This window comes from Cajanus cajan, chromosome 3, assembly GCF_000230855.2.
Source record: "Cajanus cajan strain Asha chromosome 3, NIPB_CcT2T_4, whole genome shotgun sequence".
NCBI lineage: Eukaryota > Viridiplantae > Streptophyta > Magnoliopsida > Fabales > Fabaceae > Cajanus > Cajanus cajan.
In genome coordinates this window covers 78,809,571-78,822,882 of record NC_138519.1, presented here as the reverse complement: position 1 = coordinate 78,822,882, position 13,312 = coordinate 78,809,571, and the positions used below count along the sequence as shown (strand labels likewise).

At 29.9% G+C, this 13,312-nt stretch overlaps 1 protein-coding gene across 1 annotated transcript; it reads left to right on the top strand.

Moving 5' to 3' along the window:
- The first annotated feature begins 3,889 nt into the window (after positions 1-3,889).
- On the top strand, positions 3,890-10,256 carry LOC109816578 (SNF2 domain-containing protein CLASSY 2). Its single transcript, XM_083071410.1, has 5 exons — positions 3,890-5,055; positions 5,599-6,969; positions 7,266-7,412; positions 7,543-9,121; positions 9,279-10,256. The coding sequence occupies exons 1-5, from the start codon at positions 4,870-4,872 to the stop codon at positions 9,617-9,619; spliced, it is 3,624 nt and encodes a 1,207-aa protein (XP_082927536.1). The 5' UTR covers positions 3,890-4,869; the 3' UTR covers positions 9,620-10,256.
- Positions 10,257-13,312: the final 3,056 nt, after the last annotated feature.

Here is a 13,312-nt window from a genome sequence, read left to right as displayed (position 1 = left end):
TCCTTCTAATAAGATCAAGAGAAATTGTGGATATAAATTTGGAAGACAGAATTCAAAACTGTTCGGTCCTCAAAATAATTCATAGATACATATATGGTAAGAGATAAATACAAAAAAAAAATGTTTCTAACATGTCATCCTTTGAGAAGATCAAGAGAAATTGTGATATAAATTTTGAAGATAAAGAATCTAAATTGTTCCTTCCTCAAAATAATTCATAGATACATGTAGGTGAGAGATAAATACAAAAGAGATAAATAATTTAATTTATATTTATTATGATTAGATTAATATTCTTATATTTTATTTAATAAAATTAAAATAGGCTCGCTAATAATTTAATATCAAGATTTTAAATTAAAATTTTAAAATAATATAAATGTTGTCCACATATATATCCATGGAAATATACTCATGGATATATCCATTTGTAAAACAAACAATATATAGGAAATTACATATGAATGTATATATTGGTTAAAAATTACAAACAGATACATCTGTCTATAATTTCTCATAGATGTATTTATGGAAACATTTGTGGGAACTTATTAACGGATTATGTCATCGGTAATTCCCTTGAAAAATTACACACGAACTAAAATCTGTTGGTAATAATTTAATACGAGTTATTTATCGACAAATTCTTGTTAATAATCTGTCCAAATTATTGTTACCCATAGATTTTATAATTTAAAGACAAATTTTATTCGTTTGTAAAAATAACAATATTTCTTCTAGTGTGTGTTTGTGACTGTGTCTGTGTGTTTATGTTTATGTGTATGAAGTGTGATTTACTTACTTCAAGAATAAGTTTTAGTAATATACTCTCTCTGTTTTTTTTCATAGTCGTTTAAGGTTTTGTACGTGACTTAAGGAAATAATTGATATTTTAGTTTTCAAAAATATTTATTACTTACTTTCCTATTTTACCCTTTATTTTTTTTTTTTGCATTTTTTAGACTGTTGAACTACTCCATTAAATAGTTGTCCCTTTTTTTTTGTTTTTTTTATAGTATTTTGTTGAGAACATTTGCTCTTATAAATGCACATTAATTTTATATGAGTAGTTGGGGAAAAATTAGGTAGACATTAAAAATAAATACACACATTATTCAGGAAACATGTATTAATTATCAAGGGTAAAAATGGAAGAAAAAAATTAATAACTCATTGATTTTAGTAATATGACAATGAAAAAAAAATAACAAACTCTGACAAAACGACTATGAAAAAAAAACGGAGGGAGTATATATATATATATATATATATATATATATATATATATATATATATATATATATATATATATATATATATATATATATATATGAGGAATGATCCTTTTACTCTAAGAATAAGTCTACCTAGACTTACTCCATTCAATAACTCATATTCTACATCAAATTTCAACGATCCAGTCAATACATTAAGAACTTTAAATTGAACGATTAGATCGTTGAAATTTAATGAGATCCTTCCTTTATATATATATATATATATATATATATATAGGGAATGTTAATATACTCTCATCTATTTTTTAGTTGGAGTATGTTAACAATCTACACCAAAATTTTAGGACACGAAAATCACTTATTTCTTTTGATTTGGTTAATTTTTATAAAAGATATTATAGTCATTTAATTTAATTTTAAAAGAAAATAAAACATTTTCTCTCTTTATTCTTCAACTCATTTCTCTTTTTTATTAATTAATTTTTATTTGTTCAGAGAGAGGGGGGACGTTATGAGAGATGAGAGAGAAATGAGTTAGAGAAGGAATTTAATAGGAGAGAGAAATGAGTTGGAGAATGAAGTTAATAAGAGAGAGAAAATGTTTTATTTTTTTAAAATTAAATTAAATTATTATAATATCTTTTATACAAATTAACCAAATCAAAATAAATGAATGATTTTCTTGTCCTAAAATTTTGGTTATCTACAAATTATAATATCCTTTATCCTATATATATATATATATATATATATATATATATATATATATATATATATATATATATATATAATATAACACTTTAGAAACTATTCTTTCCATAAAAATATTTTATATTCATAAAATGTATAATCAAATAATTATAATAATTTATTATAGATTCAATTAACTAATTTTTTAATTTTATTTTTGTGATTCAAGTATTGACATGATTCCAATCACCAATATAAATGTTAATCATTATTTTTTCATATATTTAACTATATAAACTAAGGATCAATAAACTCAAATACACTAATTTGAAACATAAAGACAATCAAAATATACAAACCAAGAAGTTGGATATAAGTGATTGATATATTAAACTCAAGATCGAATTGTTCATACAGTAACTGAGTTTGATTCTTGACAAAAATAATCCTTGGTCAAATTTTATTTACCTCACAATCGAATCAGATTGATTTAAGTTCAAAAATACCGTTGCAAAAAATAAAAAAAAAATCAAAGTATACAAGAACTCAAATAAATTAAAAAGACGAAACTAACTAATTGAGAACTAAAATCATTGGTCACCTTCATTACCAATATCATTTTTTTTTATCTATTAAAATCAAATTTAGTATTAGGAAAATTTACAATAACTCTCTCATCCTACCTAACTAAGTGAGCTATATACCCTTTTAATGATAATAGAAATTTCAAAAATAATTAAAATCACACTGTTATGTGTTAAAAATAGTAACTAAAGTCGATCATAATGCAACTTAGTCACACCTTTTAGTTTTGAACGATCGATCAATCAACAATTAAAAGTAAAATAGATGATAATAGCCATTAAAATAATATTTTCAAATCAATGATTAAGTGACTTTTCTTTGTACATATATTTTAATTATTTTGTACGAGGTCCCAAATCAATTAACACTTACAAGAGAAATTATCTTTTTTATTTCTTTTTATTTAAATTTTTTAATGACATGTCATTTCATTGTTGAATGTAGCGATGCATCCATTATGTGTCAACCAAATTTAACTTTTCATGCATGCGATCGATTAGGAATTAAATCCTAACAAACATGATTAAACAGACTTATTAATTATTTTGTATAAGATCAACAATAATAATATTATTATTTACTATAAAAAATTCAAGTTCAATTCCAATGACTTGTTGGTCAAGTTATATTTAAGATTTAATGATTTAATTGATTAATTTTAACAAAATATATTTATTAAGAACATTTTTTTACTATAATTAACTACAATAATATATTTTTATTAATTAAAAATAAAAGTATTAAATTTAATAATAATAATAATAATAATAATAATGTAACATGATTTTTCTCCAGATAGCAGGATATTCTTCTATAAGACTATAATATATAATAAAATAGATAATAATTTATAGATATAAAAATAATATTAATGTTCAGTGTCACGTTATTGGGCATAGAGCTTTGCACGTAACGTACCGTTGATTAATTATTTGATTTGTTTCTGACCGATATTTTTTCTTTTTATTGTTAGTATCCGATCTTGCTCTTTAATGGCAAATGTCCACAACGTTCAATCTCTCTCTTAAATGGATATACACAAAATTTAAGTCTTTAATTTGAACGTAAGGCCTTGTTCTACTTCTACTCCATGCTCTGCATGTTTTCTTTGGTGCAACGTTGCCTGCTGCACCTTAAGTTTTGAGAGTATATATCTCTCAAAACTTTCAGGTAAAGATTGACTCCAGTATTGTACGTGCAACATGTTTATCAGGGTTTGATGTGTTTGACAATATTATATGCATGGTACATCATCTCTTTGTTATGCATTTGAAGTTTGAGTGTTTTTGCCAGTGTAAAAGAACTTTTGGCTTGTTTTTGAATTCATCATGTTCATGGAGACTAGTTTTTTAAAAAAACAACCGTTTTTCTTGTTATCAATGCTATTTCATGAGTACGTTAACTGGGTACAAAAAAAAAAAAAAAATTTGAATCAGTTTATATCATGCGTTTCACTTCTGCGAAATGTCACTAATCTGATGACGGCGAGGGTTTTTTCCTTTGTTAACGTAACTTATTTTTACATAGTTTTGTTTGTACATGAAAAATGAAGAGACATATAGAGAGATGAAAAAGTTGGTAAAAAATACTGCTGTTTGACTTACTCTACCACATAAAGTCGAGATGTTTTACAGAGTCTGCAGAAATACGTTTGGATGAGTGAATGTGAGTACTACTATATCATTCTATCTACACTCATTAATTTCTTTCTTCTTCTTGGTATAAGGGGTATTGTTTCTGAACATATAAATTATGGATATAAAAGCAGGTATATTTACATGCCAGGGAGATTGCATTGTAACTCGTTTTTGCCAGTGCCTTCCAGAGACACATGATTTATATCTCTAGTATTGTATGTCAAGAATTAGCTACTTTGTTGCACAAACTTATTGAAGCCTTGATCTTAAATGGAAGTTTGTATTTATATTTGCTGCCCTAATAACTACCTAGTACTTCAGGTGCACACAATACAAGATGGGAAAATCTGGTAAGTCAAACTCAATGATGCATAGAAAAAGACATTTACATCAATGGAAGCATCCATTTGATGCTTATCGTAAGTCTTTCCTCTTCTTTTGTCCATTACCATGCATGGAAAATTAAAGAAAAACAATAAATGGAAAATAAAGTTCAATAGAGAATTGATTTTATGATATTGGAAACATGTTTAGTTCTTTCCTATTATGTGTACCTATTGGCTACAACTTTTTCTTTTTCCATAATAATCATATGATGCTCACATTCATTAGTTTTCATACAATGGTAACTCCCTCAGATTTCTTTTTGAATAGCTTTCGAGGCGTTTTTATCTACATCATGGCAAGCCGTGAAGCTCATACAAATTGAGTCAGGAACTATGACCCTGCATTTTGCAGACAATCACCATATGACCACGGAAAAAGGCCTCTTTTCAGACCTTCGAATAAGGTCAAGGAAAGCTACTTTATCAGATTGCTACAACTTTTTACGACCTGGGATTGACATATGTGTTCTCTCGGCATCTCAGTGTAGTGACAATTCAGATGAATTTGGTGCTAATCATGTAAGTTAAGGTCTTTTAATTGTAGTTTTCTATTAAATTGAATTTTATGTCCAATTCTTCTTCGGTGGTGAGGACTTCTAGTAACACACTCACTATTACATTTATTTAATACATTTTTTTATAGATTAAAATTTATTGAAAATTACAAATTTATTAGATAGGTTTATTAAATAAGATGGTGGGTTTCGCAAATTTTGTAATTTTTAATAAATTTTAACTAATAAAAAAACTGGTTAACAAAATGTTTCAGTATTGTTGACATTATAGATTACTAGTTCATATTCTTCCATGACGTTGATTGCTTGATACTTATTACTTGCCTGAATGAGATGATAGTCAAATAAAACACACTTTATTTGGTAACAATTCTTTGTTTTATTAATCTAAGAGATTGGTGTCTGTATGTATTTATTAGGTGATCATCATTATGGCCTATCTTTTCTTGATGTTGTTTTTAGCACCTGTGTTAATGCTGTAGCTCCTTTAATTTGAGAATTGTAGTCTCCAAGTCTGATTAGGTTTCTCTTTCTCTTTTAACTGTAGGTGTGGATTGATGCTAAAATAAATTCCATACAGAGAAAAACCCATAATGCAGAGTGTTCGTGTCAGTATTATGTAAACTGCTACGTTGATCAAGGTTCACTTGGTACAGAGATAAGAACTCTTAGTAAGAAGCTTAAAGTAGTTGGAATAAATGAAATTGTCATTCTCCAAAAGCTTGAGCGAAATAGTTGTGAAAACCAACACTATCGATGGGAATCATCTGAAGACTGCTCCACAGTACTACATTCTAAATTGCTCTTCGGAAAATTTCTATCTGACATTTCATGGTTGGTTGTTACATCTGTTGTAAAGAATGTTTCATTCTGTGCAAGATCTGTGGAAAACAGGATTGTGTATCAAATTTTGGGAAGTGATGCCACAAGCTCTTCATTAAACATGAATTCTCATATAAGTGTTGTGAGCTTCAAAGTTGACAAGGAAGGCATGTCGTGGCCCGTTGTTTCTCAAGTTGATGTTTCTGACACCAATAGAAGTGGCCATGAACATGATGATGAAGTGTCACCATCATCTTATGTTGTTGAGGGCTTACGACGATCCAAACGTAGGAACATGCAACCTGAACGTTTCATTGGTTGTGGTAAAGTTTCTGAGATAAAGGTTGGTAATGTTCGAACCTGGCCATACAAGTTCAACAAACGGAATGATGATGACGACAACGACCACGACAATGAAGAGGCATTGCCATTAGCACAGGTGTTTGAATTGCTAGAGAATTGTATAGAAGAGGATGGTGGCAATAATCAAAAGGCCAAGGAAATGAGTTCTTGCCGGGAGATTATAGTGTACCATAGGAGGAATAAAACCAAGGAAGTAAAGTCAAGAGAGGACAATCAAAATGAACATCAAACTCAACTTGCTACTGTTCCCCTTCTTGAGGGAGGTGATTCATCAGCCCTTGAGGATCGTCCTCTCAATGATAAGGTTACTAGAAGTAAGCCACGTAACAGCACCCGTAAGTTTCATAGGAAGAGATTGTTTGATGAGGAAGATTATGCAGATTTTGATCCTGGAAGGGAAGGCATAAATTCCAATCAAGGAGTTAGAGAGAAAAGACACAGTTCATGGTATTCAAGAAGCAAAAGTCAGGATGGAGAACAAGCTTATAAAGATAGAAGCTTAAATGCAGCCGCTTACAAGGAAATGATAGATTCATACTTGAAGGATATTAATAGAATACCAACTACAGAAGAGACACCTATAAAGGACCAGTGGAAGGAAATATGCAACTTGGGGCAAAGGAAGGAAGTAAAAATACCTCAAAGAGAGGATGAGAAAAAAATCTCCGAGATGGATATGTTGTGGGAAGAAATGGAAATGGCATTGGCATCAAGTTATTTTGAAGAAATGAAGGTGTAACAATTGATTCCCTTCCCTATCTTTCACATTTCTTTTATTTGTATCTATAAGAAATTCTAGTAACACATTCTATTTTTGAGTGAAATTTATTATAAATCATATAATGTTGCGAATCTCACTTCATATTTAATGAATTTCACCTATGATTTTATAGTTTTCAATAAATTTTATTAAATAACGAAGTCTAAAGATAGTTAAAAGGAAAGTGTTGCTAGTACTTCTTATGTTTTGGTATATTTTGTTTTTTTATCTTATTTTCTAAGGTTGATTCAGTTTAACTATCACATCAGGATTCAAATGGTGCCAATTTTGCTGAGACAATGGAAGAATCTAATAACACTTGTCAACATGATTACAGATTGGATGAAGAAATTGGAATCTATTGCTACAAATGTGGCTTTGTGAAAACCGAGATAAAACATGTCACACAACCCTTCGTAAGTCAAGTTCAAAACTAGAAACGTGTGATTTGATTTCTTTAATGCTCTTCTCAAAAAGCCTATACAAATGTAAATTTAGTTCCTCATATAGAATTGTTTAATCTGATAACCTTGTTCACATTGGCAGATGGAAGTGCAACATCCAGTGAGGCACCAAGAGGAGAAGCAATGCAGTGGAAAAGAGTCAGAGTCAAAGTCTGATAAAGATGATGATTTCCATTTGTTCTCAACTCATGCTTCTAGTGATGAACTTGTATATATGGAACATGATAACGTTTGGAAGTTGATACCTGAACTCAGCGAAAAGATGCATGTCCACCAAAAGAAAGCATTTGAATTTCTTTGGCAAAATATTGGAGGGTCAATGAAACCAACACTTATGGAAGCAGAGTCCAAAAGAATAGGGGGTTGTGTGATATCTCATGCTCCTGGAGCTGGGAAAACTTTTCTCATCATTGCATTTCTCCTTAGCTATTTAAAGCTATTCCCAGGGAAGAAGCCTCTTATCCTTGCACCAAAAACTACACTTCACACTTGGTACAAAGAATTCATCAAATGGGAGATTTCTTTGCCCGTGTATCTGATTCATGGCCATGGAAAGAGAGATTTCAATCAAAATTCAATTGTTCTTCCTGGAGTTCCAAATCCAAGTAAAGATGTAAAGCATGTTTTGGACTGCCTAAACAAGATAAAAAAGTGGCAAGAACACCCTAGTGTTTTAGTCATGAGTTATACTAAATTTCTGTCATTAATTCGAGAGGGTTCAGAGTTCGCACACAGAAAGTATATGGCTAAAGCATTGAGGGAAGGCCCTGGGGTGCTCATACTTGATGAAGGGCACAATCCTAGAAGCACTAAATCAAGGTTGAGGAAAGGTTTGATGAAAGTGGAAACCGACCTAAGAATACTACTTTCAGGTACATTATTTCAGAACAATTTCTGTGAATACTTCAACTCACTTTGCTTGGCAAGACCAAATTTTATTCACGAAGTGCTGAATGGATTAGACCCGAATTACCAAAGGAAAAGCAAAACCGCAGGGAAGGCACGCCATAAACTAGAGTCACGAGCTAGAAAATTGTTCTTAGATAACATTGCTAAGAAAATTGACTCGGATATTGGAAAGGAGAGGATGAATGGTCTAAACATGTTGAGAGAAATCACAAATAGTTTTATAGATGTTTATGAGAGTGGCAATTTTGAGAGTGTTCCCGGTTTGCAAATCTATACGTTGTTAATGAATACAACAGACATGCAACGTGAAATGTTGCTGAAACTTCACACGAGAATGGCCGAGTGCAAAGGTTACCCTCTAGAGTTAGAGCTTTTGGTAACCCTTGGATCAATACATCCATGGCTGGTTCAAACAGTCACATGTGCAAATAAGTTTTTCACCTTGGAGCAACTGAAGCAGCTACGGAAATGCAAGTTTGATGTGAGAATAGGGTCAAAAGTTAAATTTGTTTTGAGCATTGTTTTTCGTGTCATGAGGAGGGAGAAAGTACTCATCTTCTGCCACAACCTTGCACCTATGAAGCTACTAATAGAGTTATTTGAGATGTTCTTCAAATGGGAAAAAGATAGAGAAATTTTGTCAATCAGTGGGGAACTAGATCTCTTTGAACGTGGGAAAGTTATAGATAAGTTTGAGGATCCTAGAGGAGGATCAAAGGTACTTCTTGCTTCAATTACAGCTTGTGCTGAAGGTATTGATATGCTGTTTTGTATCTCGTTGTAGTTTGTTGAGATATATCATTTTTAGTCATTATTCAAAAGTTTTCGAACTAATAAAATCTGTGTATTTATAAACTTGTATTTATTCTTTTATTCTAATAATATGAAACCTTATTTATATTTTAACAGGTATCAGCTTGACAGCAGCTTCTAGAGTGGTGTTTTTGGACTCAGAATGGAATCCATCAAAGACAAAGCAGGCTATAGCAAGGGCCTTTCGTCCTGGTCAGCAAAAGATGGTTTATGTGTATCAGCTCTTGGCAACAGGCACATTGGAGGAGGATAAGTACAGAAGAACCACTTGGAAAGAGTGGGTTTCTAGCATGATTTTTAGTGAGGCTTTTGAGGAGAACCCTTCAAAATGGAAAGCAGAGAAGATTGAAGATGATGTTCTGAGGGAAATGGTTGAGGAGGACAAGTCTAAATCAATCCATATGATACTGAAGAATGAAAAGGCTTCAACAAACTGAAGAGAGGTGAATACTCTTTTTCATATGAAAACATGGGTTGACAATGCTTGCACTAAGAATAAATAGAGTTGGCAAATTGGGACATTGGAGCTAGTTCAACTAGGGTGCACTCAACCAAAGTGATAAATTAGGTTGGAGTAATGTTATATCTTCCGAAACAATGGTTAGAAAAATTTTCCGAATAGTTAAAAGGTTGGCATTGATCAACTTACATATTTGATTTTAAAAATAAATTAACTGTTTGGGGATGTTTAGAAATTCAGTTTCGGAGTATTTAGCATTTTTATTAGGTTGGGACTAGATTTTCTCATTGTCTGGGTTTTATCATTATGCGGATTGAATTTATGGTTTTTCTTATCCTATGACATTGTTGTCAAGTAACGTATATTGAGACTTGGGCTTCAGATAACTTTTGTAATACCTTACATGACCTTGGGCAAAACTTATAACAGAAGCAGGAACTGCGGCCAAAGCACATGCCTATGGAAAACCCAATCTGTCTTTTTAAGTTAGATACACACCCCATTTCCTAAGATAAAAATATGTTGGGCCTAAGTTGAATTAATTTCTATTCTATGGGAAATTTTAAATTGAAACAAGTATTTGCATTTTAATTTACAGAAACGTCATCATAAGTTTATAAATGTTCATGAAAAAAGTTAAATCCGGAAATTTTAAAAAAAGATAAATGAAAAAGTTTGGATCATCTTCGTTATTTGTTGGCCCTTCTCCCTTGTTTTCATTTGTATCAAACGGACCGTTAATTAAGTGCTGTAAGTTTAGAACAAAGTTTTTTTATAGTCCAATCCCAATTTTAACTGTATTTATACAATATATATATATATATATATATATATATATATATATATATATATAAACATGAAGTTTTATATTATTTTTTAATTTTTGAAAAAAAAATGGTATATAGTAGATAAAAATGTTCATAATAGATCTAATCCAATATAAATCACAACAGTTAGTCCGAGAAAATCCAAACATCCGGTAAAAGATGAAGAAAAAAAAACCTTACATTGAGAGGACGAATGTTGCTCCATAAAAAAAAACAATTTTTTAATTGAATTGGATTGATTTTTCAATTCCAATAAAAAAACTAATTCAATTCAAACTAAACAGAATACTTTTTTATAATCAAATATATACTATCATTAATTTATTATTAAAATTAAGTTAATGTTCGTACTTAAAATGATGTATATCACTTTTTTCTTATTTTTTAATCAATTAAAGTGATTGACCAATATTCATATTTATCACTTACTAATGTAAATTACTATTCAATATGCACTAATCAGTAACATTAAAGTTATTTTCCATCTTTTTCATAGGAACAAAAAATTATTTGATTAGCTAATAAAAAAAAAACATCTAATTTAAAATGGTATTTTATAGTGTCGAAAACCAAATACATATTCATTTTTATAGTTAAAAATTAAAACGGTTGTCTATTATTCATTTTTTTAAGTTAGTGATTTTGTGATTATTATATTATTAAATATTAATAAATCATTTGAGTTCATATATTAAGATTTATTATTATTATTATTATTGCTATTGATTATTATTGATATTAATAATTTATTTTGTCCATAAAAATATTATAATTATGTTTGAAAAATTAAAAATCAATTCAATCCAACTAAAAATATAAAGCATCTTACTTTCAGTTGAATAATCCTATATAAGGATACGCATATTTGTCCCTTAAATAGAACCTGTAAAAGCAGACTAATTAGATAAGGTGAGGTGCTCGACAAAACGTCTACAAATTAAAAATTGGTCAAAATATTTTATTTGTGAGTCACAACTCAGAACCCTCTTTATTTGTTTCAAAATGAATTGCCCTCTTGCAAATTGCTATCAAATGAGTATAAAACTCTACGGTAGTTAGAACTTGGAAGCAGTCTCAAAAACTCATATATAAGAAATATTAAATAATTTCAAGAATAACTTTAAGAGATGGATGAAGGTTAATTATTATTAAGTTAAAAAGAAAAAAGAAAATGAAGTTGTTGGAAGTTGGTGAGCATTGGGGGAAAAGTTACGAAAAGACGAAAAAGAAAGTTCATGAGAAGAAAAGGAAATCATTAGAAAAGTTGGAAGAGTAAAACCAACGGCGAAGGAGATAAAATCCAAAGAGGTAATGATAAAATATTGCCTAATATATCGATAGAACTCCATAGACATAGGTTAGAAATGGGTCGGAACACTAATTATAACAACGGTTTTAATCGTTTAAGAAGACATTTTTTTTTATTGAAGGGGCCAAAAGGCCCAAAACTCCAACAAAATCAATTACATCTATGAGACTAAAAAATATGATTTACAACCTTTCTAAAGCAAGATTACAGCATTTAAAAAATTAGATTTAACCAAAAATGTTCTATATCCTCTATTCCAATCAAGATTCACTCCAATATAAATAGCCCATAGCTCTGCCTGAAACACATAACTAAAGCCAATATTAGCAAGAAAAAGCAAACCACACCTCATCCTTATGATCCCTTAACACACCCTTAGCAGCAAACCTTCTAGAAAAGAGATCAATCGCAACATCACAGATAATTAAGTTTGAAACAGGGAATGAATCCACCGAATTAGTGAAGAATCATACCTACCATTAGCAGATAACACACCACCAGGTTCTCCAATATTCGATCTGCTAATCTACAAAACACAGATCCGAAAAAGCATTCAAAAAAGCTTCACTACTACAAGATGCATATTTTACATCGGTTCTCTAAAGGCATTTACATCGGTTCTAAAACCGATGTAGAATAGAGCAATGTAAAAAATGTATACATTTTTACATCGGTTCTGAAAAACCGATGTAGATTTAAGCATAAATCTACGTCGGTTCTCCAGAGAACCGATGTAAATTTATGCTTAAATCTACATCGGTTCTCAAGAAAACCGATGTAGATTGCATTTTAAAAAAAAAAACATCATGCTTATTCTTGGACTTACTTCAATGAATCTGACATGTGAAATAAATTTATATGTTTAAATAGATCATGCCACACATTAGGAGAGTTCAAAATACTATAGCTTATGCCTGAAAAATCCAAATGATATACCACAATTATAACGCCATCCCCCCCCCCCCCTAAAAAAAATAAAATACATTAATCACATGATCACATAATGTACTAATAAAAAAATATGCATCACCAAATGTATAATCATAAAAACTAAATTGGAATATTCAATTCATTCTGGCTAGAGGAACAGACCTAAATAAAGTTATACCTTAAAGACATGTATTTTCCCTACTTACTGATTCGATTCCTGATTAAAGAGCACAGAAACATGATCAATCAAAAGCATTTATTTACCTACTTCCCTTCTTTGGACCAGATACCCCATCTTTGGACTTTTCACCTGTCATCCGCGAATGAATAAAAAAGGCCCATACTTTTATTAACATTATTATACAAAATAATAGCAAAAAACTATGTACAAAATAAATTTTTTGAGTGTTGATGCTATTTATATTTTGATTTTTGAACTTATGGAGTTATGTCATTAACATTAATTTAATTGTTTATAAACTTTAATTTAATTGTTGTTTTAGATGTTTAATACTTTATAATGACAATGCTTTTTAAATTTAAAGCATGAAATTGTATTATCATGAACTTGTGATTTTAAATTTGAAGTTTTCACATAATATTT

Bases quoted from the DNA above. Each gene is read 5' to 3' on its own strand.
- LOC109816578 (XM_083071410.1), top strand. From the start codon at position 4,870: ATGACCCTGCATTTTGCAGACAATCACCATATGACCACGGAAAAAGGC. The intron at 7,413-7,542 runs GTAAGTCAAGTT...TCACATTGGCAG, and splicing joins AACATGTCACACAACCCTTC to ATGGAAGTGCAACATCCAGT. The intron at 9,122-9,278 runs GTATTGATATGC...ATATTTTAACAG, and splicing joins AATTACAGCTTGTGCTGAAG to GTATCAGCTTGACAGCAGCT.